Source organism: Calliopsis andreniformis, chromosome 7, assembly GCF_051401765.1.
Source record: "Calliopsis andreniformis isolate RMS-2024a chromosome 7, iyCalAndr_principal, whole genome shotgun sequence".
NCBI classification, from domain to species: Eukaryota; Metazoa; Arthropoda; class Insecta; order Hymenoptera; family Andrenidae; genus Calliopsis; species Calliopsis andreniformis.
The window spans coordinates 7,934,924-7,961,787 of record NC_135068.1 but is presented as its reverse complement, the minus strand read 5'-3'; the positions used below and the strand labels follow the sequence as shown (position 1 = coordinate 7,961,787).

Genomic DNA, 26,864 nt, shown 5'->3' with positions numbered 1-26,864 from the left:
AGCTTCGAGTGGCGGCTGATTGTCTCCAGAATCGGCGATGCGAGAACGTCCCGTGTAAGAGCGAAAAGGGTTGCCCCGATGCAGCGTCGTAGGAACACGATGAACATTTGCAAGTACTGTTGAACGAAGGGCATTTTTTAAGGACATAGTGTTGTCTTCGTTTGCATTTGATGCGTCGTGTCACTGATGACTTGCAAAAGTGTCTATCTTATAGTATTTCATATTTGTCCATAGCTACAGTTTACAGCAACAGCTACACGTAATTAGTTTCAATTTCTATTTTAGCTCGCGTGGAGGGCCCTCAACTTGTACCTGTTGGCTGTATCTTAACTCTATTACCCTCTAGTCTGAACTCCTCTCTCCTGGAATTCTGTCGTCGATGCAGCCCAGAGTCACCTTCTCATGGTGCTTTAATATTTACAGAAGATGTTCCGCTGAGTGCGCTCAAACGTGAAGAACTTCCGCCAACTTCGACTAATTAATTGCAGGAAACATCTCCTTTGAAAAACTCGCGATGCGTAACGAAGAAATGTCTAAAAGCAAGGATGAGGTTGTATTACTTACTCGTACTGCGTGGTGGAGGCACCATTGAGCGTTTTTGTTAGTCCAGTTCTCAAAGAGAATTATGCAGTAGATTAACGTGCGTTTATAGACGAATATATCTATTCGATATCCAGGGAAATATTAGCAGTCAATGAGGGTTCAATAGATTTTTGTTTCAGAATTATAACGATCTGACTTCACTCAGTTTAATTGGAAATTCTCTTTACGAGGTGTTGAATAACAGAAATAGCATATAACAGAGATACACGATAGTAGACACATTGCATAACAAATGTAAGACAGTCTATAAAGTGGACCACGCAAACTTGGTAGAAATGTCAGGCTTGACCCGAGGAAGACTATTGGATCCCGTCCCTCATGTTCATAGGCACTCTGCACAACAGATAGTCTCATTTGACCTAATTAGTGCACCCATAATTAAAGTGATACTGAATTCCCTTTTTCTGCTTAGCCAGGGAAGCTCAGCCAAGTCTACCAATTTTGCATTGGGGATCTACAATTACAAATACAAGTGCTATCATGAAAACTAACCCTAGTGTACAATATAACAGGAATATAACACAGTCGCAAGAGACTAATGTGAAAACGACAACAACAGAAGCGTAGATAAGCTTTTTCCGCCCATTTCATTCTCTATCAATGCTTATGGCCATAAGTGCCGCCAGAGTGGTCGTTCCCGCCATAATTATGGACTTCAGCGAAGAACCCGCCATGAGGATCCGCGTGGTACTTCACAGTTCTCACGTTGCCGCCTGGCTCGTGGATGTGATACTCTCCTTCGACCTCCTTCCCTGCAATCCCGAACAGAATCCACATTAGAATTCCTCTATGCTTACAGGTGTCATAAAATCCCTTTCAGAATGACAAATCGCGCAAGGAGTCTACTAAAGGACGCGCGTTGAAAAATTATGGCGCAGGGAAGAACCTCAATAGGCGAACTTATCAGTTCTAATTAAAAGCAAGGCGGGTCGTCCAATTACTTTGAGATTCTAATTAAGAACATGAGACATCGTGGCTCGGTGAACTTTCTTAGAGGAACTTGATCGATGCTTACCATCACGGTGTTCGCTCTGTCCATGATGGTCCTTGGTGTGCTTATCGTCGACCCCGTAGGCGAACTTGTACTTGGGATGAGCCCTGTAGTCATGGTAATGGTCCCCGTGCTTATCCTTCCAACTGATCTCTTCGTGGTGGCCTTCTACAGGTCCTGAGAAGTGATGGAAAGAGTGCGCATGTCCATGGCCATCCCCGTGCCCACCTCTGTCTGCTCCACTCTCGCCACCGTCATCTGAGATCAAACAAGTCAAACAGTCACTGAGAGAAATCTGATTTTCCAAGGATAGAGGTACCTTCGTGATAGCTCTTTGGAAGAGCATTGGCGAAGACGATGGAAAGCAGGGCGAAAACGGTCAATCTCTGAAAATGGAGATCAGGAGTTTTTATTTTAAGTAGAATCTGAAATGGAATGAAGTTTGCTTACCGCTAGCAATGCCATAGTTGCTTTTACGTCAGACCACCAGAACAATCTGTCCCCTGGACCACCAGGATCACATTTTATAGTAGCGACAGGCTCACGAAAGAACAGTCTCATTAAAACATTAATTTGTCACAGTTCATTCGTGCTAGCGATAGAGTGAGAGGTGGACGACTCATTGTTTCTTCAATGGCGGTGTTGTGACTTCGGTTTTCGTCATCAGTTGACACTGGCTGGCGTCCACGCTGCGCCATGACGAGAAAGTTGGCAAAAATGCGTTGCAAAATACCCATCGGACCGAGAAATCCGAACTTCCTGTTTCGATATCTCTCTTTGAAAGCGAAATGAAATTCGAATGTTGCCAAATTGAATTTTGTCGTTGAGTGGCGCAAAGGGTGCTCATGGTGCGCGCAAGTTCCCCCATGACGCAACGAGGGAAAGAGATTTATGGGAATCCCTATCCAGCCGCGAATAGGAATTTTAATTTCAAGTTGCACTCGCAGCTATCGGAACCCGTGTTGCCGATGCTTTAGTAGTTTTAATCAACCCGGAAATCTGCGATAATGCCAGAATTATAGGGCTACAATTATTCCCGCGTCGCTGGGCCCGACACGATTCCATTAAAGAAACCTGTCCTATCATATATTCGATCGCGGCGAACGCAAATTGGACTGTCGAGATTAATGAGCAATAAATCGCGCGTTTTCGACGATGGACCCGGCCGGGTGTCAATATGTCGCCTGAATAGCCGCACCCTGGCGTGGCGATACAGTTTATTGTTGAATTTATTGCATTTCCGCGTTACTGTTCGCTTGCATGATACATTCATTCGTGGCTGAATTGTAATCTATCGATTCGACCGGAGGAAGTCAAATATTTTGACCCCTCGCCCCTGGGCTCCACTGGCCACATGATTCAATGATTATCACCGTGGTAACGACTAATGAAATATTTTTGACGAATCGATCTGTGAATTGTTAACAAACACCCAAATTGTTTCGCGATATCCATTACGCTCGCTCGTGAACAATTAAAGGAACATATTCCAGGGCTCGAACATTTCCTTGTCTCAGCATCGGGAATGGTTTAGACGATGATGCACGGTTCAGTGGATAATTAGAATGACGTTTTATGCAACAACGATGACCAGCTGCGAAATATTTCGAGCCTCGGTTCTTGCTCGGAATTAAGAAATGGGTATTGACAAACAATTGGTCAGTTGTCGAAAAAGTGATTGCATAATTTAAAGTTGCGTTTCTATATAAAATTAACGTGTCACACGCTGCGAATCATTAAATCGGATTTAGCTTGGGGGCGGAGCCTCAGGCGTAGCATTATCTGCGACGCGGGTGAATCTCCGATTTCGTTTGAATGGAAACTGTTATTCGATAATACTACACGTAATCACGATCACGAGTTGTAGCAGTGAAACGATGATTGTGTCAGCGTAGTGCACGTTAATTGAAGGGGGGGAACATGGCAGGATACACTGTTACACTATTAGTTTTCGTTAACATTGTATTAATTACAAAACTGTACAAATATGATAAGGATCTTGAGCCTCTTTCAATGCTCACTCATTAACGCGTCCTTTCAGGATCAGTTAATATTAACAGGAAGAAATCACACAAGGGCCACATTAGTGAGCGTTACTCTTACACAGTATTACTGGCTGACACGTGATCTAACACGATATTAATCATTTTCGTGACGTGACGGTTCTTTCGTCGGTTCATCGACAGAAGAGTCCAGCTTTGGCCGCCATGTCATAAGAGCTCCGTGGACAGGGAGTCGTGAGTGCAGGGATTAGCGAGCTCTGGACGCAACGGGCTGACACTGGAGCCGTCCATGTTCCCTCTGACGACAGGATCCCTGATTCCACGTCAGATCTGCAAAAACACCGACCATTCTCTTGTCACTTTATTTCTGAATGCAAACGTTCGCGATGAACCGCGACAGGCCTTAAAGCTGAACAATCTCAGCGATACAGAACACAGTGCTGAGCTAGGTACTAGCTACAGGCTCTATCTCAGTGGAAAAAACGACCGCGTAACACTGTTTGAAGGCTTACGTCTTGAGAACCGGTGAACTATAAAGAATAAGAGGATTCACGGGTGGCGGTTTAAGGAGGACGACGTCGACTCCTGAGGATTGTAGCTCGCTCTTTAGTGCCTCTGCGGCACCTTCCACGGCTTTCCGCGAGGCGCTGTACGCCACCAGCCCTGTTCCAGCTTTGGTGCCGTAGCTTGTCACGGAATCGCCCAACAGAACGATGCGACCTTTAACAGAAACGAGTTCTTTGCAGTGTACTATGGCACGATAACCTCCTAACAGCCTCGGCGCTTCCAGAGTACCGTTAGGTCGATAGGTACCGATACACAGCCGATCTGACCAATAGCGTGTAAGTAGAAGTCCGTGGGATTGATCAGGCTGCCCCAACTTGGCAAACTTTTCAATTTAAGGTCTTGTTAAGACTTTAACTTGTAAGGATTGCCTTGTTAAGACCCAAGTATCTGTTAGAACTGGATGAGCAGTTGTTAAGTTTGAGAGAGTAATTGTTAGGCCTGGATGATTACTTGTTAAATTCGGATAAGCAGTTGCTAGGTCTAGGTGAATACTTGAGCCTAGATGAACACTGATCATGCCTGGGTTAGAACGTAAGGAAGCGATACAATAGTGGATGTGGTGTTCACTGAGATGGTTACCAAAGCTTGAGACACAAGTTCTATGTGCAAAGATGAAGCGGACAGCTAAGGACCTGTCTTTTTATATCTCCCAAGGGGTGCTTCATACAATTCTATCATTGTTGAGAGACCCTACAATACAGGAGAAGTGCAGGTACACGGTAGCAACAATAGCCAATAGCAAGAGGGTCCAGATTCCATAGAACTCATTCTCTTTAGCGTTTTGATAAAGCTCCAAGTGAAATCACAGTTTCCAGGCCAGGCAACGGACCTCTCTTGGCTCGCAGGAGGGGAATGAATACTCTGGCGGTTCGTAGCGGGGCCACCAGGTTGTGTCGCAACATGGATTCCCACGCGGAACTGGGCTGCCTCTCTATAACGCCTGGCAGAGCGAGGCCCCCCGTGTGCACGACTGCCCAGAGACCTGTAATTAAGTAAAGTTCATGCTCGCCTGTGTTCTAAGCAGTTTCAGATGGCGCGGTGGCTACGACGAAGATGGAACTTCCTTTCGCGGGACTCCCAACGATCTGGTCCAGCGTGAAAGTTCGAGCCCTGGTCATTGGATTTCTATTAATGATCACCAGTTTCAAGCTCACGTTGTTTCTAGATGGAGTAAATCGTGCTGCTAGCAGGGGCGACGAGACGAGGGAAAAGTTTCTATTAAACAGGGTGTCGAAAGTAATTTATAGCAGGCTGAAGGGGATGGAATCGATAAAGGTAAATTCATTAAGAGCAACGATCGGTTATTGGAAAGGGATTGTTCGGTTTGATAGAACGATTTATGAATTGGCGAGAGTAGTTTGCATTCCACCAATATCTGCGGTCATGTTTTTCCCTAACTCCTATCTGTCGGATACAAATATTTATCGGTGTTTATGTCGAGATGAGTAACATAGGAGATCAATGCTAGGTCCTATACCTCCGAGGATGTTCGTATCTTTAAATACCCCTAGAAATTCACTTCCAGGTTATTCTACCTTGAGAATGAATGATTTAATTCCATTTCAAGTTGCAGCAATTTATGTTGCTGTTCCAATTACCTACGCTATATTTTAAAGAACCCACCTTTCACTCGGAAGGAGAAGGAGGGACTTACCCTCCCCAATAAGTCTCTGTACCTATCTGTCTTCTCACTACTTGCAAATAAACCTGCCTCATTGTACAACCCCTAGAAGCTCTTAAACTTGCCCAATTAACAATAGAACTGATACTACTTCACGTGAAAATCGAAATGAATAGCTGCAGTCATTCCCTCAACTATTGTCTTACAGAAACGCGGAACGCTTTCAAGACGAGACTTCAATGCAAACTTCATACATTTTGTTCTTCCCTAAGCAACTCATCTACTTCACACAAACCCTTGGAATATCCTCTTTTTTAAATTTCATGCAATTCCACGTTCTATGGAATCGCTTGCGGTCGAATTTAGACACGAAACTGGCGAAAATGAAGGGTCAGCCAAGCGTGCTCGATCTTCGTCGTTCGCCGCGCATTAAAGCGACAATTGCTTGCCATCTTCCCCAGCCGGAAGTTTCGCTCTAACTGCGTCCAAACAGGCGCGTAAACTGTCCTCCCTGGTCGGATCCAGCTCCACTGGCACGATTTGCCCGCGAACACGTACTTCCGTATCCTGGGGATCGGCTTGCCCCGCCTCCACTGGATCCTCCTCCCTTTCCTTCTGTTGCTCGATCGCTCGGAGGATCTTGATCGATGGTGAGTTGCCTGAGGGATCGAGCAGACCCGCGAACACCTGTTAATTGTCGACCAGATTACAACACTTTGCAGCGTCATCCTTGCGTGGGTAATAGTATCATTTACCATGAGCAATAGCACTATACAGGTACAGTTATGAATGATATCACTTTAATGGTGTCATGTATAGTGCCATTAATGTGTATATATAGGTATATGCAGTGTGTATAACGAACCACATAATGAATCCAAGACAGCTAGGTTCAGAAGAGTAATTTGTAGCATTGTCTCGATACAAGATCATCACATTAATTATTCCTCGATTTTAAAAAAGTAAATTTGAGTTGCTAATGCTTAAATTGACCTTAAAAACAAGTCTTTTGAACTCTCCAAGCACTTAACGGATTCTCTTTAACAAGTGGGAAGAAGGAAACCGGTAATCTTCCTATCTGACATAAAAGGTGCGCTCCGATTCTGACCAGCTCGTGATCGATTCGCGTAGGCCAACTACGCAGTCGATTACCTTGTAGCCAACTTCATAGAGCGCAAGGGCGATCTGCAAGCCTACGCAGGTGTCGCAGCTGGTAACGAGCACGTGACGTTTGTTACGGGACTCGTACTCATCGCTGGCATTCCTTGACTGCCGCATCAAGTAAGCAAGGAGGGCTGCCACTATCGAACATAGTGCCAGTATTTGTAGGGCCAAAATGGCCCCCGTCTCAGCGTCCATCCTGTCCGACAGTGTTCGACCTACGAAGCATAAAACACAGTTGAATTCAGTATTGCCAAATGTCAGGACAAAATACCTTCCAGTGACGTCATAGAGTAAAAGATTGATGTAGTTCAATAGCGTGCAGTACCCCCACTCCCAAACTATGACGTCTCTGGAAGACATTTTGTCCCGGTATCTGACAGCAGTGGTTAAATTACAAAAAAATACAAGAAATCTATTAATATTATTTTTCTAAAGGACCTAGTCCTCCCACATGTCTTCTATTGTCTTCTAGCTGAGTCTCGCGTCGATGTTTCGTACATGGATATACTCTCGTCTTCTGATCAAAGATGCCACGCTCTATACGTCTCCTATTGATGGAATCTATTCAAGGACAGATCGGGAGATTAATTGATTCCTTGATCTATTAACTTGGAATACTGAGACTTGGTTCCCTATTCCTATCCATTGTATCGATTAATACTGTATTAGTCTCTCTTATACCGAGTAGTTAAAGATACACAATGTTTACACAGCGTTGCAAATCTATTCGACAAATCGCCCCTTAAGACTGCTAATCATAGAATCCGATCTCTGGGCACACATTAGCGCTAGCGCCAGTCCACATACTGGTACTGTTTGCACCACAGCCGTCGATGGCCACACGCAACCCGTATAAATCCGCGGACCGTAATTCTGTGCACGAATGTCGTTGACAGCCGATCAATCAATAATAATGCTATAAGGCATAGTATATTTAACTGGGAGCAGAAACGGCGACACTGTCACGAAATAGAAGGCCGTGGACGAAGGTAGGACAAATCAGGAACCATAAACTTAGCACTGTCAAGTGTCACGTCCTATTTCGTTTTTAAATAAAATCAATCAGTGACATTTAGTCGAATAATTGATTCTGAATGTTAAATTGTGTAAATATTGTTTTCTCCAGTGCAAGGTCGGGTCAAGGTCTTGTGGATAAGGAGGGAGAGGATTGACAGCATATTAAAACATACCCTATTTTTTTTTAAATAGGATTTTATAAAGGATAATTATTTTCAATCCTTGAGCTAAATTTCAAATCTCCACAGTAAATGTGACTTTTGAATAAAATCATTAATAAATCGAAACTAATGCCCTTTAAATGTTCCTTAAAGGATAAGGGGCAAAGTTAAAGCCACCCTGGTGCCTCTTAGGCTTCCTTCATTAAACCAGGCCTGTTCAAGTGGCTACTTCGATGCGAGAATCTTCTGCTGTGCCAAAAAATCTCTCTTCAAGGTTGATTGCTCGGTATCGTCGAGGATTTCGTTTTTCCCGCGAAAAGTGAAGGGTGTTGGAAAGGTTCTTGCTCGTCGAAGTGACTCGCCTTTCTAAAGAGCGTATCTAGAAGCAGCGAGGCGTGGCCCGCGGCCGCTCCTGTTTCTCCACGGCCATCCCAACCGCTGTTCGTCGTCACGAATTCTGCGCGGATTTGCAAAATCGAACACATCCCACCCCAGGAACGTGTTCGACCGTCCGACACGGTGAAAATCGCGCGGCGTCGCGCGCCGTCGATTTAATAGCGCCGATCACGTTTCCGTTAATGTGCTGAATCGATTAAGCGGCCCGAGGGGAACTTCAGACAGCATAAAGAGGCATTTTTACGCAGCTACTTGGCAACTCGAATCAGTTCGAGGAGGTATCAAAGAAATTATACGGTCTCGTTTAAAATTTAAGGTTAGAAAATGTTTTATTGAAGAGGACCAGGAAATCATTGATCGACTGAAAATTATTGACGCTGACGCCTGTGGCAATGCTCATGAAAGATCACACAAAATGTAATTGCACCCGTTTTACAAACTCAGCATAGAAATTTTTTTCATTTTTACTGACAGACTATTTTTATTATTTCTACCAAATCGTGAGATTCATAAATAATTTTCGTTTTATATAACACGTTCAATAAAAATTCAATCAGGGACCATTAGCATAAAAAGAGCACTATAAGCAAATTTTTAAATGAGCCTACCATGGCAATCAAATTGCTAATGCGCGCCACGAATCCTTTACCAGAATCCTTCCACGTAATTCTGCACCGATAACACTTCAAATTAAACTCACCCCAGAACAGGGATCGATTTTCAACAAATCGGTTATCTATCTCCAAGAATGATCCAATAGTGAAATTTCACTGGTCATAGGGTCAACAGGGAACCCCCGTTTCCGCACATGCGCGCGATAGAGCGAAATTGTAGTTGGCAACGGTTCGCAGGAAGTGAGAGTTAACCGATATTCGAGGCAGCCCTGTTCCTCGTTGATGAGCTCCGATTTCAAATGGAATACGAGATTTTCAGTCGGACGAATCATTCGACGGAGGGCGCAGGGGTTGTGACAGAAAAATTATGTTTTTTATCATCTGAGAGAGGACAGGAATCCCCTGTTCCCAAAATTAATGCGTTTCCACGCGTCCGCCCACGTTGGACTCGCCTTCTGATGCGATCCGTGGATTGGGAATCAAAAGTTCTGGCGAGAGATTCCCACATGGAAGAAATATAGAGACAAAAAACCATATAGAGGGCTCGTTAATTGAGGTACATTTTTCCAGTAATATAAAAATTTGTGAAATGTAGAATATTCATGACAAAGTATATAGATGTATATAATGTTCTTATCGGCCTGGATATTCTCTCTTCAACATTGCACGTTAAATTACGAAGATAATTTAAACTTTCGGTTATGAGGTTGATTGGAAATTTTACATTTTTTGATGGAAATATTCGACAGAGTTTTCTGGTCGACCTAACACAATTAAGGGTTATTAAAATTCAAATAATCTAGAATTAAGTTTTCTTATGCAGAGTGTATCAAAAGTGTTCACTCAGACGTGATACTTTACTTTAATTGTATATATTAATATACATAATACCGAGTTGCAGTAACATGTAAATTGATTATATAATTATTGATAATAACAATAAGCATCTCAAAGGCTTCAAAATGAAACCGAACCCAATTAGAAACCAGCCAAGCTACTTCAACACAAAAAATTAAATGCCGAAAGAGTTTCTAATCGTTTCAATGTCTTACAAAGAACCCAAGTGCAGAATGGGAAGATTTCTTACCTGGCCACACGCGTGGAAAATTTCGTCGGTGTGCGTGCCTGGGAGATCCCCTGCTGCAGTTGTGCGTCGTAGACGCTAATGTACGCACAGCAAGCGAGTGCGCGCCTCGGTTGCGTGTGGAATCATCGCAGCCAACTTTCTCTGGAATGCAGCCGCGGAAAGAAACCGAGTTGAACGACAGGTGCTACGAAAATTATAGCCGCCTATCTGACAATGAGATCGGCTATAAGGATCTGAGTGAAACGCTCTAACGCCGTTTCGTTTTTCGCTGAATCGCGTTTCTTTTTCACTAATTACCCCCCATCGCCAAGATTATTGAACTATTCTGTTGTTATTATGTTCGCTAATTTTTGAGAGAGGCAGAAGAGCCTCGTGATATTTTCTGTTTGGACTCGATAAGCATCGCGAAATTACCAGAGGCGCTGCAAGAGGTAAAAGGGAAAGCGAGGCGTGGATTCAGTTCGACGCAGTATCGGGATCCTGCATATTTATAATGAATATCCTCGATGGGAGAGTAAATAATGCCAAGGTTCGCTGATAAATTACGCTTTGGAAAATTCCCCGTGGTGTTTACGATAAAAATTATGCAGCAAGGAGGAAAAGCGACGAAAAGATCTGAGGGATATGGGTATCGATCCGTTTCTGGATCTGGTTCTAGTGAATTGCAGTAACAAGCAAGTCGCTTTGACATTTATTTGCAAACTGGTCTACGACATGAATCTATAAAATACTTTCCCTTTGATCCCTCCTGCTACGAAAAACCGTTCGCCTGGGTACGTGGAAACGAAATCAAAGATCGTTAAGTGGCACTCTTGCCGTCGCGCAGTTGCGAGGAGAAACGAATGGAATCGTTAAATTTCATCTTGAGATTGAGATTACTTTATTGACTGTCACCTCCATAATTTAGTGCAGTCAGATGGAAAAATAAATTTTTAATGCGCTGCAATACTCGATCTTAATTTGGCTTATTTGACGTAAGAGGGGGGCTTGAATGGTTTCCACACTTTTCATTTTTATATTTTCAAATTTTCGGGTTTCCACTTTATATGACTTTCAAATTGTCAAAATATTTAAATTTCAGTGTTTGAATTTTCGTAATTAGGATTATCTACGTTTTCAAACTTTTTACTGTTTTCAATTCCCAGATAGCTCCCTGTAGTTAGCTATTTGTGGGGCTCAAATATTCTTTGAAATTTTTGAATTCATTAACTTTCAGCTCACCAGATTTTCGAATGGAAATATGAAATATTACAGTAGTGTTGCGATAGGGCGCATACAAGTTTCTGACATTGACTGTACGTACGTATACCTCCCTCTATTGTGTTCCATACACATGCTCGCCTCCGCCTCCCTCTTCCCCCAATTTTTGCATACACGATAACAAATCATACACTCGAAAAATCCCACGATCAGAATGAACCACTCACCAGTGCCCTGTCGACGGTCACGAGCGAGCAAGTCACGTTTCGCGGTTACATATTCGAGTCGCTGGGATTTATTCGCCCGTGCTAATTCCAATAATAATGTGGGAATATCGAGCGAGACCCAAACTCGCTGTAAGCTTAGAACCTCACTCAACATCCCCCTAAATTTCAGTACATATAAAACATCGCAGTATTCCTTCCCTACAAATGTGGCTAAATTAATTTCCCTAGGGATTTTCCTACTTCCCTAGGAACTTACGCATCAGGAGCAAAATGGGCTACCAGTGAAGAGTGGACACCAGAACGTGTCCTTCGTTTTAAGCTCATCAGTGTTTCCTCAGTCTATGGTGAGTCAGCAGTATTTTAAAGCTGGGTCTACACCAGCGAACAGTTCACAAACTGTTTATCATGCTTGAGCTTCGCTCGAATTAGTCAAGCTACTTGAATTCAAGCCATTTATATTCAAGTAAATTGTGTGTAAGTAGCCTGATGTCAAATTTGCGTTTATACAAGTCAAGCTACTTGAATTCAGGTGGTTTGAATTCAAAAGTAACTTGAAGTCATGCTGTCATACCAAAATAATAAAAATGGCGTCGGAAGAGGTAACGTATTCTGATTATTTGGTTATATATTTTCTTGACGTTCACATATTTATCGATTTGCCTGAAATTTGTCCTATATGGTATTAGTATACATCTTGGTACACATCAATCAATGTGTTCTTCACAGCAAGGAAACGTTAAAAGAATGTTAACTTCACTCGAAGCTTGTAACATGTTCACATTGGTCAAGTTGCTTCCAGTCACTTGCGTTCAAGTAACTGAACTAATCTGAACAAGGCTTCACTCGGTTTTTCCAAGAACATCAAAAGCAGTATGTGATCAGATACGTAAACAGATGGATTCTAGGAAATTTAATTTCCGCACAGTTCATAAATAGTTTGCGAATCGTGATGTATTCGCACCTTTGCATGACTGAGCGTTTCGCTTGAAACCGCGGCGCGGGTTCGGATCGCTGCAAGGAACCAGGAAGGCTGTGCGGTTTAACGGGGCTCCCTGGGCAACCACGCGGTTCTTTCCACTTGTAATCGTAAGAATTATTAGCCACGAACTCGCGTTTACGGCAGCGTGGGTTCGAGGCAGCCAGACTCTGTCCAGATACGCCTGATACGCGCAACGGTACTCCCTGCTGACCGCCAGTGACCGCGTGGAGCAGATAAACACCGCTAATCCGTGAACACTAGCTCAATTGTTATTTGCATAACGTTTATGACCAACGTTTTTTCGCGTCGATTACGTAATCTGAGCACCTGCCGCTGCGAGATATTGTCGACGTTCCTCTCGCGAGGAATTTTAATGGTCTCGGGTGGAATATTGCGAAAGAAGTTTTGTGGAATTGCGTTCTTTCTTGTTGGCCTCGTTTTCTTCCTTTAGGTTTTTAATTTCGATGTTTAACTTTCGCTGTGATTGAAGCTTCAGCATAATTCTGCTACGATATTAATCATGGGAAAATTAATTCCTTGCCTTGGAGTCTAGGTACGGGTATCCATTTCTAGGTTATTATTGTTATGTGCCGACCTAGTCAATGAGATTCTTTCTCGAACCTTTCTTGTAGTATTTCAATACACTCAGAGGCATGAGAGGCAGGCAGGTTAAATAACTTATGCTAAGTGATAAGTACAGTATGGAATGTGGGATAGGAGACACTAAAACAGTATGAGTAATACTTCGATTTCAGATCTCGCGGGAGTAAGACTTAACTGCTGCAGCGAAGTGAATGTATCTAAAGAATTTGTAGTTTTAGTTCCATTTCTTGTTACTTGTATCTTTAAACTATTAAATAAGGTTACTTAATATCCTCTGCATGCAATTTTGAATACCCTGCAGGAATTACAAGTAGATAATTTTCTTCTGTTAATCGCCATGATGTAAATTAGTAAGGAACTCTCTTTTATCACATTCCTAGCCTGTTCTTTGCTCTTGTACTTCCAAATCCCATAACCCTATTGTTCACGATCCCACAAGTTAGATAACACATTCTCTAACCTTTAATTCTTAAGGTACTCTACTCTATACACAGACTTCTATAATACATATAGGTAATATAGTAGACTGCTAACTCCATGTGTAGCTGTAGGATGAATATATCCAAGAAATCTTTATGAACTAAACTTTTAAGTGGCAAGTATATAAATACCTGTACATAATATGTATTACATACACAGATTTCTACATGATACTTCTATATTATATAGAAGCCTATATTTTTTTTCCCCTTTTCGTGGCGCATGCGTATTAGTCTATATGTCAAATTCGTACATAAAAGATGGAACGATTAACAGACACAAGCAGTCTAGCGTGTATTATAATTATAGAAGTCTGTGGTTCTACCAGTTTCCTGACCTTTCCTTCACCCTTCCACTTCCAAATACCACAAACCTAATATTTATTCCTCGACAAACTAAATAACACATTCCCTAACCTTAAATACATTTCCATCAGCAACATGGTGCCTGTCGAGGAATGTAGGCAAAACAGGAATACATTAGATTGCAGGTTGCACAATCTGGCCGATAGAGGCGACAGTCAATTTCGTGGCGGTTACGCAATGGGCTGGCAAATTTGTGAGGTCGATTTAACGGGTTCACACCCCGTTCGCGGGTTGACGAGTACACGACACGAGTCTAAATAGAAAGTTTCGGCTGGCCACTTTTCCCGCCGCTGGCTGGGACGCTGACCTGCAGAACAACACGCTCGTCCAGGAATGCGATCCATCGAGGAATCGCTGCGTGCCATTGTACACAGTTTCCCTTCTGAGCAGGTAGAGTCGAGTCCCCAATGGACATTTGGCTATCGTGTCGAGCTGCATTTCGACTGGGAACGCTCGCCTAAATGAAACGAAAGCGCTTAGTCGTGTCGCGCGAACGACTCCTTTGTTTCGATTAGCTGTCAAGCGAGGATCGTTGCTTCCGCTTCGAGGCGTTCGATTATCGCCGCTGGCGAACCGTGCCAGCCGAGCGAAACTGTCGCCGGAATTGAAGATTCGAAACGACTTTCTGAAATCCTCGATACCTCGATACCTTCCACGAGAACGAATTGTTTATGGAGATCGTAGCGCCGGCGATTGTGAGAGCTGAGTTGATGGTTAATATGCATACCTCCAGCGCGCGATCCTTTTTTACGCGTCACGCACCACTCGGTCCCTTAATCTGCTCTACTTCGCACTTAATTAACTTATCAGTCCATTGCGCTCCTGTGAAAACGACCATCACAGATTTTCCATTCGAAGATCGTTTACGAGGCCGTTGAAGAACCGAGATTGAGAAATAAATTCAACGGGATGGAGTCTCCTGATTGTCTTATTCCTATGAGGTATACACTTTCAATATTGACTCGTTGAAGTGAAGCAGAGAAAGTTTTTTAATGTTCTCTGGCAAACCAACACCCAAGACATCAAGATGCACCGAGAGAAATTACAGTGTTTCACTTCCTACCCTGTGTCAATAGAAAAGAAATAACTATTTCCCCTGTTTTCCCTTCTGCTTCAGACCCAACCACCAGCAGACCACAATTCCGCGAAAAATCTAGAATTCCTGACCAAGGTTCAAATTCTGACAAAAACACCTGTTCCCAAACGACAATGTAAATCCGCGCACTCGAGACGCTCTCAACTAAAAATATCTTCAAGGAAAAGGTACCTCCGTCGATTTGAGAACAATTCCCAAGATTTTCTCGCCAGGAAAGCCAGCACAGTTCTGAAGAAACGGTTCTGAAGTCACCACGGTGAGTGCTTGACGCTGGATTGTTACTCACCCGAATTTGACCGTGGGAACCGAGGGTGACAGGGGTCAAGTGGTCACGGGCACTTCAGTGTTCTTCGATGGTCCCGTTGGCAAGAAAATTCGGCGCACTCGAGAACGGCGCGAAGCGAGACGTTGGTTTTACGAGCACTTGAAAGCGGACGCAGGCGAGCGGCAGGCAACGCGTGTTTCCACAGCGCAACTGGCTTTCAAGAATTCCCGCTTGGAATGGCCACGAGGACGAACGGTATAAGATGCTTCGACAGTGGTCGCCTCGACAAATGGAAAAGGCACGGCCGAGGCATCTTCGCCGCGCCTACGATTACGTGCCCGACTCTATCGTTCATCGACGCTCTCCGCTTTACCTGGCAACTGGCCGCGCCTGTACGGTTCGTTTGTCAGAAAATAAAGCGTTTAACGACTTTCGAGCTGTAATTTAGGATTTTTTATGTTCGATGGGAGCGTAGACTTGAAAGTATTAAATGTACCATGTCGATCATGCCCCGATACCTGGACACTAACGCTAATTTTATTTAATTTTAAGCTTAAATTTTAATGAATAATAAAAACCACTAATAAAACACAAGAAATATTATAAAATAGTATATTCAGGTATTGGGACGCAATTTAAATATTGGAATATGCATTTTTCGGTTGTCCATTTATTGAGATATTTAAAGCTGGACTTCTTCCAAATAGCACACGACGTTTTAAAAATGTCTATTTTTTGTTTGACCGTCTTGCAGACATGATTTGGACATTTTTAGGACTTTACTAGACGTCTTCAAGACGTTTCTAGGATGTTTTTGTGCTATATGGGTTAGAAATGTTCTTTCATCGTTGGTTTTCAGAATGGCAAATACAAGTTGGTAGCACATAAACTGATCTTAGGAATGAATTGTTTTACTTTTTATAAATCTTTAATTCATTCCAACTTATGAGGTTGCATCGAGACAAAACTGGAGAAGCTCCTAATGGAGGCCAAATTGGCAGCTTGTAAGGACATAAAACTGTGACTGAGCTGAAGTGGTGAAAACAAGATTAAGAAAATAGTTTAATATATATAGAAAATAATGTATGTCTACTTCCATTTTCCTATAATATCCTTCTCAACAGACATGCCAATTTGATTTGGTATAGCTGCCACTATAATCTCACTATATAACCTAACCTTTAATTCTCTCTTAACCCTACTGTGAAGCTGCAAGCAATAGAATCGTCACAAAGTCAACGTAACTCCTCCTTTCTACATTTCTCCGTTGGAAGAGAAAGAATGATAAAGTTGCAGGAATTTCATCGTACCCTTAATGTAAAATATCGCGGTGGTAACATTCGTTCTGGTTAAGGGAATATGAACATTCGTAATAAACGTTCTGAAATCCGCGGCTCCAGTTTTCGCCGCGACGGTAGGGGGAAAATTAATTTTAATTTGCTTAAGGCCATCGCGGTTTTTCTTACTCTCCGCGCCATTCGCGAGCGAAATATATCGAGGGGCATCCCCCTGGTGCCAACGGAAACGCGGCAATAGAATATCGGGGAGCCGCGATCAATTTCGAGGGGAAAGAACAGGCAGGCTCGCGCCTTAATGAGAATCGTCGGAGGGCCTGGAAATTACGTAAATCGGAAAAGCTTAGCTAGCAGGCGCTTAATCCTCCTATCCCCTTTATGCCGAAACAATTCCTCTTAATTCGCTTGTTGCCTTCCTTTTTCCACGCCGTTACAGCGCGTTAACGACATCGAACGAGGGCAGGGGAGAAGAAAATCGATCAATTATTTTCGGAGCGTGGAAAAGCGCGCCGACAGGGAGGCCGCGAAAAATGCGCGGATCCGAAGGAGCGTTAACGAACCGCGGCTTTCGGAACGTGTTTTTCATTTCATTCGGTTAATCTATCGTCATGGCTTCCGTCAGGCTCTCGACAAAATTGTGGTCTGCGATGACCTACATACCGACTTGATCGATCAATTTTCCTTTGGCTCCGTTCCGTTCGCAAGTTTCCAGATGCCGTGACACGAATACCAGGCCAAATATCGCAACAGGGATTTTTAAATATAAATCAAAGAATTCCCTGTCTATTGATACAACTGGGTTTGCGTTGGTAAAATATTTGGTAGCCAGTGTATTTGGATAGCAGAGGGTACATAAGCGTTTTCACCGAGCAGTGGTCGAATGCGTTACAGCCCATAGACTTTAATTATGAGTTCGATGAAGTGGGTAGCGAAGCCATTGGATAAATTTCAGTCACGGCTAACCCCTTTCAGCACTGTGTCATTGTGCGACGGTCCTGTATGTATGCAGGCAGAAAATATTCATTCCAGACGAGGACCGCATATTAATCTGTCGAATAAGTCCGCGCGTGGAATTCATACTGATGAGATCCCAGTCTTGTAAGGCTATCCCAATGCTGTTGATTGAGGATTACACTAATTGAAAATTATTGTTGCGACGGTCGAACACTTTCTACTGAAGTGTACGAGATAAGAGACGAATTTCTGTATGAAGTCTCAGGCTTTTTAAAATCATCACTGATTGGTTTATAATTGCTAATGAAGTTAACCGATCAGTGGATTAAAGGCCATCAGCATCTCTCTTCCTTTTCTGTTTTAACACTTTTTCTTGCTCAGAAAAAGACCGATACCTTTGATCTGATAGAGAGAAGCGTTTATTATAGGATTATTAGAAAACATTTCTAATAATCCTTTGTTTTAATTATAAACTAATGTCCAACAACTAAGACATAGCAAATGTTCTGCGATGGCACCATTTGTGCCACAGATTTGCCTGGACAGTAAATATATCTTATATACATATCTCAGAAGCGGGGTAGTGTAAGTACGATTCATCCTTTGAATTTTCCCGCGCGAGATTCCAGCAGTGGCAGCACTGGCAACTCTAAAGTTACCAGATCGATTCCCTATATAATACTAGGAGGGGGGAGGCGTCCTCTATACATGCTTTTCTCGTCCATTTCCTTTTTGGATTCGAAGGTAGGAAGGTCGTGTCGTAGTTCTTGTCCTTACTCCAAAAATTTCGCGAATGAATCTCTGTGATACTTTTTTATTGTGAATATTCAGTTCACTGTTCAGTAATGCACAGTATTAAATTGAGTAAGATCTCGGGGCGTTATTCAGAATATTTTTATTATCAGACGTGGGGAAATGGCTGAATCAATGGGAAATGATAATGAATACACTGGCCACGTGGCCAAGCATCTTACCAAAGAAGAAATTGAAAAGATGCGAGCACAGGACTCGCGTTTGGTTTCGGAGTTTCGAGCGAATCAGCTTGAGAAAGATGCAAGGAAACATTGGGACATTTTTTACAAACGAAATGAGACTAGATTCTTTAAAGACAGACACTGGACCACCAGGGAATTCAACGAATTCTTGAACTTGTCCTTGGAGGAGCATCGGAGCGTGCTCCTCGAAGTTGGGTGTGGAGTAGGAAACTTTGTGTATCCTCTGATCGAAGATGGATTGAAATTTAAGAAAATATTCGCTTGTGATTTCTCCCCAAGGGCTGTAGAACTGACGAAGGTATGGAAAATTCATTATTCTTTTATATTAATAAGAGGATGCATTGGATTCATATTTAATGATATTTTTTGCAGGGCCACGCACTCTACGACCCCGAAAAAATGAAGGTTTTTCAGACAGACATCACCACGGAAAATTGCTTTCCCGAGGTAGATTGTTCGGTAAATGTAGCAACATTGATATTTGTTTTGTCTGCTGTTCATCCTCAAAAATTTGGAAAGTAAGTGATCGACACTTATAAACGTAAATATACTGGTTGGAGGAGTTATAAAATTTTAATGTGTTTCAGAGTTGTGGAGAATCTGTATAATGTTCTTGATAAAAATGGAGTGGTATTGTTTAGAGACTATGGTTTATATGATATGGCTCAACTGAGATTTAAACCAGGCCACAAAATTGGTGAAAATTTTTATATGAGGCAAGATGGAACACGGTAGGTTGTTACATTGTTTTATTCGATTTTTTATCTGTTCTATTTGAAATTAGATATTAATAAGATGGTCCTATTTCAGGAGCTACTATTTCTCTCCAGAGGAGTTAGCAAACTTATTTGAATCTGTTGGCTTTACAACTTTAACGTGCTCTTATGTGCTAAGGCGCACTGTGAATTTGAAGGAAAACATAGATGTGCCAAGAATTTTTGTTCAGGGAAAATTTGAGAAGCCTTAATCAGGTGCGATACCTTCAAATTCAATCTATAGTTTGCATTTAATAAAATAATTGTGATGAGACCATAGTTCAACTGACACTTAATGAGGATTTACTTAAAAAATGTCTTTCGCTCCTATCTGATTGCTTTCATCATAAATTAATAATATGATTGTGCATAAAAAAGGATACTTATTTGATGTTTTGTTTCCAGAATATATGTTGAAAAATGAAATCTCTTCGAACAAAATTACAGCTGCACATGAGTAAGTACTTTTTTAGCATCGTAGAACAATTTAAAACACATAAATTTTCATGATGATTTCATAGTTCAGCTGATTCTAATGAAGAGTTGTTAAATATGTCTTTCGCTCCTATCTGATTACTTGTTCCATACGTGCAAACAGTTCTGTTCTGTTATAAATACAGATGATTGTACAATTTTGTTTTATTTTACAGAACTCAATTACTTTATCAAAAAAACATTTGAAACTGGTTGGGATTTTCAAAGAAACCAAATCTATTAATGTACTGAGTAAGTTTTTAATCTTAGATATGAGACAGTAGTTAAGAATAAAGATAATCTTGTGATGAGTTTACGACACAGCTCATTACAAATAATGATTAAAAATTGCCCCCATCTGACTGCAAATTAGATTGCAGTTATTCAGATAAAACGTATTTTATGGCAAAGAAATAATTTATGTTTCCTTTCCTGTTGTTAGGCTGCTTGTATCTAAGCGCGAAGTGTTCTTCCGATGGAATCACGTTACGAGCGACGGTTACTGCAACATGGCGGAGCGTCACGCATGCGCGATAGGGACTTGCGCATGGGAGAAGGCAGATCCGCATGATGACGGCCACCACAAGGTGCGTTTTTACTAGCTTTCAGAAATTATCTTGGACTGTATGGAAATTAAATTTTCTATAAATCGTTTGCTCGCATATTATTCTTAATGTCACGAAAATATTCAATAGCGGTTATAAAAAATATTAAAAAATTTACGAGTTACTTGCAAGCAGTATTCGTGAATTGTCTAACCCAGTTAAGGTTAGTCAAGTATACTAAATTTCCGTGATCAACTTATTTCTTATATATCGTGCTAAATTATCTTACTCCTGTTTTAAATTTCAATGATGTATACATACTATAATTATGTTGAATTACAATGATACATAAATATTTATTCGTCACTACCTCTGAGACAATGGTACAGTCTTCAAAATTTAATATTTCTTAGCTAGATAAATACTGAACATCGTTCCTTTTATAGGGAAGTCCGAGGTCGTCCAATAAGGAATCAACAGTAATGATCAATTCCAAAATCAGGTTAGTTAACATAATGAGACGGGAATCACTAAAGTACATAATAATGATGAACAGGTTTATAAAATGATTCTAGTGATTTAAATTTTATTAGCTCTATCTGAAACACATTTAGCTTCCCACTTATTCAACTAAAGAAGAAAAATATTACATCATAATTTGTTTTTTCCTCTACAGATTATTATTGAAATTTCTGCCGAAGAAGACGCCTCATAAAGAATATTCTATTGTATTAATTGTATTTTTACACAGAATGAATAAATTAACATTGAAGTATTTTTATAACAAGTATTCAGCACCCAATATTTCAATCCTTGACTTCCATTAAGGCTGCGTTTGATCGTCTCTGCCTAGTCAATTATAGAGGCAATTAATTGCTAATTAAATGGCATTTTCTAACCGAATTACCTTGTCGAGCACGTCTCCTCAAATACATCGCCCTAATCGGACATCTTTTGCAGAACATACAGAGACCGCATATGAGCACCATCAATAAAGTCATAACAATAATAAAGCAAATAATTCGATGTACGTTATTCGTCCTATAAAACACGAATAATTTAAACCCAATTTAGAAACACTTAGATTACGTTCAGATTACTTCTCATTCGTTGATCGCAGAGCTTCCGTTCGAATACATTTTTCCACGCCATCGTCATTGCATTGATATTTTACATTACTTTCTGTAGGATTAAAATTAGAGGCATTAAACAATGTTATATATTGCGCAGGAGTGTAAAATCCACTTACGAACGAGGCTTTTTAATAAATAGGAAATATATTGTGCAAGAGAACGGAACACCATTTCAAGCACTAAATTCGACAGCGTAAAACGAAATCTACCATTGCAGTACTTACAATGACAGCGTCCAACTTCATTGCATTAAAATTCATGAGAAAATATTTAGAGGGTGTCGATGTTGCACGCCCAGGAAGGATTTGAAAGCGAAGCCGCGCGAGGACGAATAAATTGCATTGGGATTATTAATTAGGCAAAAAGGTGCCGCGTTCTCGTTTTCCTTCTCCGAACGCGATGATACCATATTTTTTTAGCGCGCAGTTGCGCGATATCGATAACCGTAAAACCGAGTAAACAATTACGTGCTTCCCTTTTTTCGCATATTAAAGAAAAGAATTATTAAGAAACAGGTATTTCGATGTTCGTTAAAACGATAACATATGACTCGTTAAATTTTTTCATTGAATCGGCAGGGGCATTATTTATGTATATGTGGCACGTATCACCTAATTAGGATATCTAAACTGGCTGCGAGATTTCTTTGAGAAATTGTTCGACTTCTTTTTCTGACGTAATAAATATAATTATAAAACAAATAACTATAAGATCGTGTCTTTATTTTGATTAATTTTCATGTCTCAAAATTTTTGCTTCATATAGCAACAATAATTGGAGAAGATAATGTTAGAGGAATGGAATCACTGATCCCAAAATACCCCCACGTACACAAACCGCTAAAAAGATTTACAAAATAGCAGAAAGGAAGGTTCATTAACCACTCAGCAAAAATTCCTGTTTCTTAACTCAGTTTTCGTTTTCTGGAGCTGCCTGACAACCCCAAAAACGTTTATAGGGAATTATTAGCAGCTAGCAGAGGAATCAACGATCTGATCAAGGATTTTGAGTGCATGGCCAATGTTATAGAACGATTTTTTCTTTTTAACATCTTTTATAGTAACCCATCTGCATATGCAAATCCCTGTCGACGCCATCTGACGATTGGGTCCAAAATTCACAGGGCGCAGTGAAACTTTTTGCCGATTTGGATTCTTGGAACGATATTCCTGCGGTTCGTGACGTTCTCTTCGAAAATAAAAGAAAATCTCGGAGAAAGGATCGCCTACCGAAAGGACAAAGGAATTGAAAAAATCACTGAGGCGATTAGTATGCGTACTGGAGCGACTCGTAGAACACTAGGGGGCGAGCATGCGCAGTGGAGGGTATTAGGCAATGACCGGGTTTCCCCGAGAAATTTAAATTCAAGGCGACAAGGGCGTGCCCTTCGGATCTCGGAGACATACGATATTGGAATTCGCAGTGTGAAAGCGTGAAAGGATTAGAACTATCGTTGCATGAAAATAAATGGACGCGTTTTGCGCTCATAGACGGAATAATCTTCGCAGGAATTATGACGCTCGCGTGCTAACGATACCGAATTTCAATGAAATAAGTCAATTAAACCGTCTCGTCATGCCAGCTTATTTTTTTCCAGATTATTGTTTAAGGATTTTACATTATTTTAGGTTTCAAACTTTATTGGAAGTGATGTATAACATTGCCTCACTCAGGGCGGCCCCGTTTTTATCAGTTTAATGGAAATTATTAAAAAATGTTGGCATATTTTGCAGAAAATAAATGTAGAAATTAGCAATTCTGATTGGACTACCTCGAACACGAGATCATTTTCTCCTTTTAATCCAATTCGCGCATGAAAACCCTCTCGTGGATATTAAACCAATAGCGTGCTAATATCGAGAATAATCTTTAGCGCTCACATGTCAAATGACGTATCATAAAAATTCCATGCATTTCGCTGTTTTTCCTCAACTTGGAAGGCTCATTTCTCTTATTAACCACGTGGTCCATGTACGGTCCCCTTGACAAATATTTTCCTGAATCCCCGAATAAGTACGATGCGCAATGTTATTTTTTCTTCACGTAACCTACTGAACCAGTATCTTCGTCCGGTATTTCCATAAAAAATATGTTTCGTTTTTGATTGAATACATCAATGCGTATCTGATTCTTAGATCGATGAAACGTAGTTTTCCAAATGGAATTTGCGTTGTTGCAATGTCCCTGCAAACTCCATTTATCATGAAATTTGAGATTGAAAGATGATACTCTAACTAGGACAGGTGTCTGTATCCTCACAATAGAGGATATCCCCTATCCACCTAACGTCAGAAGTTCGTATTTTTTTGTTACAAGTCCTCAACATATTAATCGACCATAAGAGTGTCTCTACTGTATTTCCACGAGCTGTGAAGCTATAGCAAGTAAAGCTAACACAGGATATGTACAAATGGTGCAATAATTGACACCTGGCGAGTTGAAATTCTGAAACACAGTTGTCCGTCTAAGTTTCAGGTCCTTGTCATTAAAGTTCATGGAACTCGCTGTAATTGTAACGTCTCGTACAGGTGTTACGTCGGATGTGGTAAAACACTTTCGGCCGTATTTGGCTGATTGCCAAGGTCCCTTGCTTCACCCGCGTGCATCGGAGCTTGTACATGGGTCTGCCTTGGAATACGTGAACGAGATTCCTTAGCAGACCTCCTCGTCCGCGACGAAGACTTTGACGGCACACGTACGCGTGTTACGTATGCGGTTCTGTAAACAATGGAACGTGTAACAACCCCGTACAACATCCACCGGCTCACGCGCACACACGCACACACACGCGCGTGTATCCCCATGCGGTGATCAATCGGCGAATGACGCGCATAGGACGATCTGTCCGCCAGGTATATAAAGGTATCCACCAAAAAGCAAGAGCATCATTCAGCTGCAACTCATCACAGAAGCTGATCTCCAAAGCTCCAACAAGCTTAACAACAACCATGAAGTGTTTCATTGTAAGTACAATGAATTATATCCATCAAACCATGGCCGTTCATTCGCTGTATTTATCGGTCCTCTATTCATCAATAATCACCCTGATATTGATTCTTTAATATGTGTAACACGATTGCATTGTTTCCGCGAGTTCTACTCGATGGTAATTGTTCATCGAGAGACGTTCCGCGTAATTGGATATCGCTATTAAAGCTAATGACGGGTGTTTAAACGTGGATATACCATTGCAAAATTATATGCGTTTGGAGGAATAGTCGTGAATTTCAACTATCGGTTAATTTTTTTCCCACGGAATGCTGGTTTTGGTATCAGTTAGAGGCGATGAGTGGAATGCTATCTTTTTTGCTACTTCTTTCCCGACTCAACCGAGTTCAGCCGTTTGAAAGTTAGCCGCAGTTGCATTCCTTGGTTCTTGCGCCTAGTGAAAACTATTGATCTGCAAAACTTCTTCCTCTTTCAGACAATCGTCCTTTTGGCTCTCTTCGCCATGGCTTTTGCCGAAGAGAAACCAGCTGAACCTGAAAAATTCGGCCCGGTGCCCGTAGCACCGCAAGAAGTACCCAGGGACAAGAGAGGAGTCGTGCTGAGCTACTCATCTCCACTGGCCTACACCGCCTACTCAACACCGATCTACTCCTCTAGCTACAACCTGCCTTATGCCTACCGCAGCTACCCATACTATTCCTACTACTGGTAAAGGGATCAGGACCAATCTTGGAGGCCATCATGAATAAGACACTGGAAATGATCTTGGCAATTGAAAAGTCTTCTCCCTGAGTTTCGCGAAATCTTAGTTTAAGGATCCAGCGTACGCCAGATAAAGCAACATTGTCCATCTCCTCTTACAACCGTTTTTTGGATGTAATGTAGTTTACCTAACATTTGTCTAAATACAAAATGTAATTAATGTTAACTCGTCGCCTACTTCATGCTTTCTTCCACACCTGCTTCCCTAAACGATTTCACAATCGATTATAGAGGAAACGATATGGGCCTGGATGGTCGATTATGCATCCTCACATCTGCACTCGCCACGAACGGAATTTGCATATTCCCATAATTGCGGAGTTGTTAGGCATGCATCTAGTTGTCTCATCTTTAATATGAGAATATATTCTAAGCCAGGCTTCCTGTCGTGGCTATCATAGAACTTCCAATAGGGTGGCGTCATCGAACGCAGTTTATTTTTATGAACCTAGCAGTCTCATTTAGGCTCATGGAATTGTCTCTGTCGTAAACGAGTATGTCCACACCTATCAGTCTCGAAGGTGAGAATATGGAAATGGTGATGCATCGAGGTCCCACCAAGGGACAGAGATAGAGCAGAAGGATGAACTCTAGAGTTGCCATACGAATTCCCTTCTTGGGTATAGTGGGGATAGCCATAACAGGTGTCCTATTGATATCGGTCTAGGCCTTAGATCCGAGAGAAATCTTAGCAATTCAATAGGCCACTCGTTATTTGTTCCCCTACCTTTCAATTACCCCCATTATACCCAAGGAGGGGATTTCATGCAGCAACCCTGATGAATTCTTATTCGTATGGGGGAGGCTTCACAACTATATCGATCGAATTATCTAATCTGAATAGTCTCAGTGAATTGCAATTGGCTCATGCAATGCAGTCGACATTCTGGATCGTTCTGAAGAATAAGTTTACCATTGCGTGTGGTTAATGCGTAATCGTGAATTACACAATACGAATATATTACTATAAATGAATACTTATTCCGTATTCCCCAGGACTTGATGACTTTGAGCACTTTCACTGGGGCTTGGGAGGAAATGGACGTGATGGGAATCGGTCATGAGCGATGTTCCATACAACTGCGGAAGATCTTCCTAGATCTCGATCAAAGCTTATCTTTTTCCATGCTTCTTGACCCCAGAAATTATTGTCATTCGAGAGTATGGTGTAAAAGTCTACAGAGCATGTTGCCTCAAGCGTCTTAAATGTGTTATAGTTTCAGTTTATTCTGTAGGATGATTTCATGTAATAATTCGATTCGGTTTGGTTCAGGCTTGCCAGATTTTAGACTTATTTCCATGGGGAACATGAGCGAACGAAATTTTGGAACGCCAGCGAGAAGACAATACTTTACATCGATATGTGTAACACCACCAATCCGTAACAGCATTGCCTAAGTGCGATCGATGAAAGCCAGTAAGAAAGTCTATTGTAATTCGTGGATGGTCGCGACCCGACTGTATTTATACATGTGCACGTATGGCCGTGGTCTTAGTCGGCGCGAGCTTGTCCATCCTTGAATTAGTTTTTTTCGGCTGGGTGTTGCGATCTAATGTGCCCTG

General features: G+C 41.6%; 4 protein-coding genes, 1 long non-coding RNA gene and 2 other non-coding genes across 7 annotated transcripts; 5 read left to right on the top strand and 2 right to left on the bottom strand.

Moving 5' to 3' along the window:
• Window positions 1-1,200: 1,200 nt before the first annotated feature.
• Window positions 1,201-2,217, bottom strand: Cpr11 (cuticular protein 11). Its single transcript, XM_076381773.1, has 5 exons — window positions 2,192-2,217; window positions 2,045-2,150; window positions 1,914-1,980; window positions 1,619-1,852; window positions 1,201-1,355 (listed from the first exon to the last, which is right to left on the bottom strand). The coding sequence occupies exons 1-5, from the start codon at window positions 2,215-2,217 to the stop codon at window positions 1,201-1,203; spliced, it is 588 nt and encodes a 195-aa protein (XP_076237888.1).
• Window positions 2,218-3,549: 1,332 nt separating this feature from the next.
• LOC143181627 (uncharacterized) lies at window positions 3,550-15,596 on the bottom strand. The gene is made up of 6 exons (XM_076382146.1): window positions 15,461-15,596; window positions 6,938-7,164; window positions 6,235-6,472; window positions 4,994-5,146; window positions 4,110-4,317; window positions 3,550-3,927 (listed from the first exon to the last, which is right to left on the bottom strand). The coding sequence occupies exons 2-6, from the start codon at window positions 7,142-7,144 to the stop codon at window positions 3,771-3,773; spliced, it is 963 nt and encodes a 320-aa protein (XP_076238261.1). The 5' UTR covers window positions 7,145-7,164; window positions 15,461-15,596; the 3' UTR covers window positions 3,550-3,770.
• A 2,842-nt stretch (window positions 15,597-18,438) lies between these two features.
• LOC143181581 (tRNA N(3)-cytidine methyltransferase METTL6) lies at window positions 18,439-20,420 on the top strand. The gene is made up of 7 exons (XM_076382083.1): window positions 18,439-18,981; window positions 19,056-19,201; window positions 19,271-19,414; window positions 19,494-19,654; window positions 19,844-19,895; window positions 20,089-20,164; window positions 20,355-20,420. The coding sequence occupies exons 1-4, from the start codon at window positions 18,604-18,606 to the stop codon at window positions 19,648-19,650; spliced, it is 825 nt and encodes a 274-aa protein (XP_076238198.1). The 5' UTR covers window positions 18,439-18,603; the 3' UTR covers window positions 19,651-19,654; window positions 19,844-19,895; window positions 20,089-20,164; window positions 20,355-20,420.
• LOC143181999 (small nucleolar RNA snR60/Z15/Z230/Z193/J17) lies at window positions 19,694-19,781 on the top strand. The gene has a single exon (XR_013002380.1). It is a non-coding gene; the product is annotated as a small nucleolar RNA snR60/Z15/Z230/Z193/J17 (small nucleolar RNA).
• Window positions 19,936-20,019, top strand: LOC143182000 (small nucleolar RNA snR60/Z15/Z230/Z193/J17). Its single transcript, XR_013002381.1, has one exon. It is a non-coding gene; the product is annotated as a small nucleolar RNA snR60/Z15/Z230/Z193/J17 (small nucleolar RNA).
• An 85-nt stretch (window positions 20,421-20,505) lies between the features above and the next one.
• On the top strand, window positions 20,506-21,395 carry LOC143181582 (uncharacterized). The gene is made up of 3 exons (XR_013002300.1): window positions 20,506-20,680; window positions 20,904-20,959; window positions 21,134-21,395. It is a non-coding gene; the product is annotated as an uncharacterized LOC143181582 (long non-coding RNA).
• Window positions 21,396-24,098: 2,703 nt separating this feature from the next.
• LOC143181684 (uncharacterized) lies at window positions 24,099-25,461 on the top strand. Its single transcript, XM_076382220.1, has 2 exons — window positions 24,099-24,553; window positions 25,015-25,461. The coding sequence occupies exons 1-2, from the start codon at window positions 24,413-24,415 to the stop codon at window positions 25,249-25,251; spliced, it is 378 nt and encodes a 125-aa protein (XP_076238335.1). The 5' UTR covers window positions 24,099-24,412; the 3' UTR covers window positions 25,252-25,461.
• The last annotated feature ends 1,403 nt before the right edge of the window (window positions 25,462-26,864 follow it).

Coding starts and splice junctions, on each gene's coding strand:
- LOC143181581 (XM_076382083.1), top strand. CDS start 18,604: ATGGCTGAATCAATGGGAAATGATAATGAATACACTGGCCACGTGGCC. Junction 18,982..19,055: donor GGGCTGTAGAACTGACGAAG/GTATGGAAAATT, acceptor TATTTTTTGCAG/GGCCACGCACTCTACGACCC. Junction 19,415..19,493: donor ATGAGGCAAGATGGAACACG/GTAGGTTGTTAC, acceptor GTCCTATTTCAG/GAGCTACTATTTCTCTCCAG.
- LOC143181684 (XM_076382220.1), top strand. CDS start 24,413: ATGACGCGCATAGGACGATCTGTCCGCCAGGTATATAAAGGTATCCAC. Junction 24,554..25,014: donor CAACCATGAAGTGTTTCATT/GTAAGTACAATG, acceptor TTCCTCTTTCAG/ACAATCGTCCTTTTGGCTCT.
- LOC143181627 (XM_076382146.1), bottom strand. CDS start 7,144: ATGGACGCTGAGACGGGGGCCATTTTGGCCCTACAAATACTGGCACTA. Junction 6,473..6,937: donor TCTATGAAGTTGGCTACAAG/GTAATCGACTGC, acceptor GACAATTAACAG/GTGTTCGCGGGTCTGCTCGA. Junction 4,318..4,993: donor CCTCCTGCGAGCCAAGAGAG/GTCCGTTGCCTG, acceptor TTTCTGTTAAAG/GTCGCATCGTTCTGTTGGGC.
- Cpr11 (XM_076381773.1), bottom strand. CDS start 2,217: ATGAGTCGTCCACCTCTCACTCTATC. Junction 1,853..1,913: donor TCCAAAGAGCTATCACGAAG/GTACCTCTATCC, acceptor GTTTGATCTCAG/ATGACGGTGGCGAGAGTGGA. Junction 1,356..1,618: donor ACAGAGCGAACACCGTGATG/GTAAGCATCGAT, acceptor TCGGGATTGCAG/GGAAGGAGGTCGAAGGAGAG.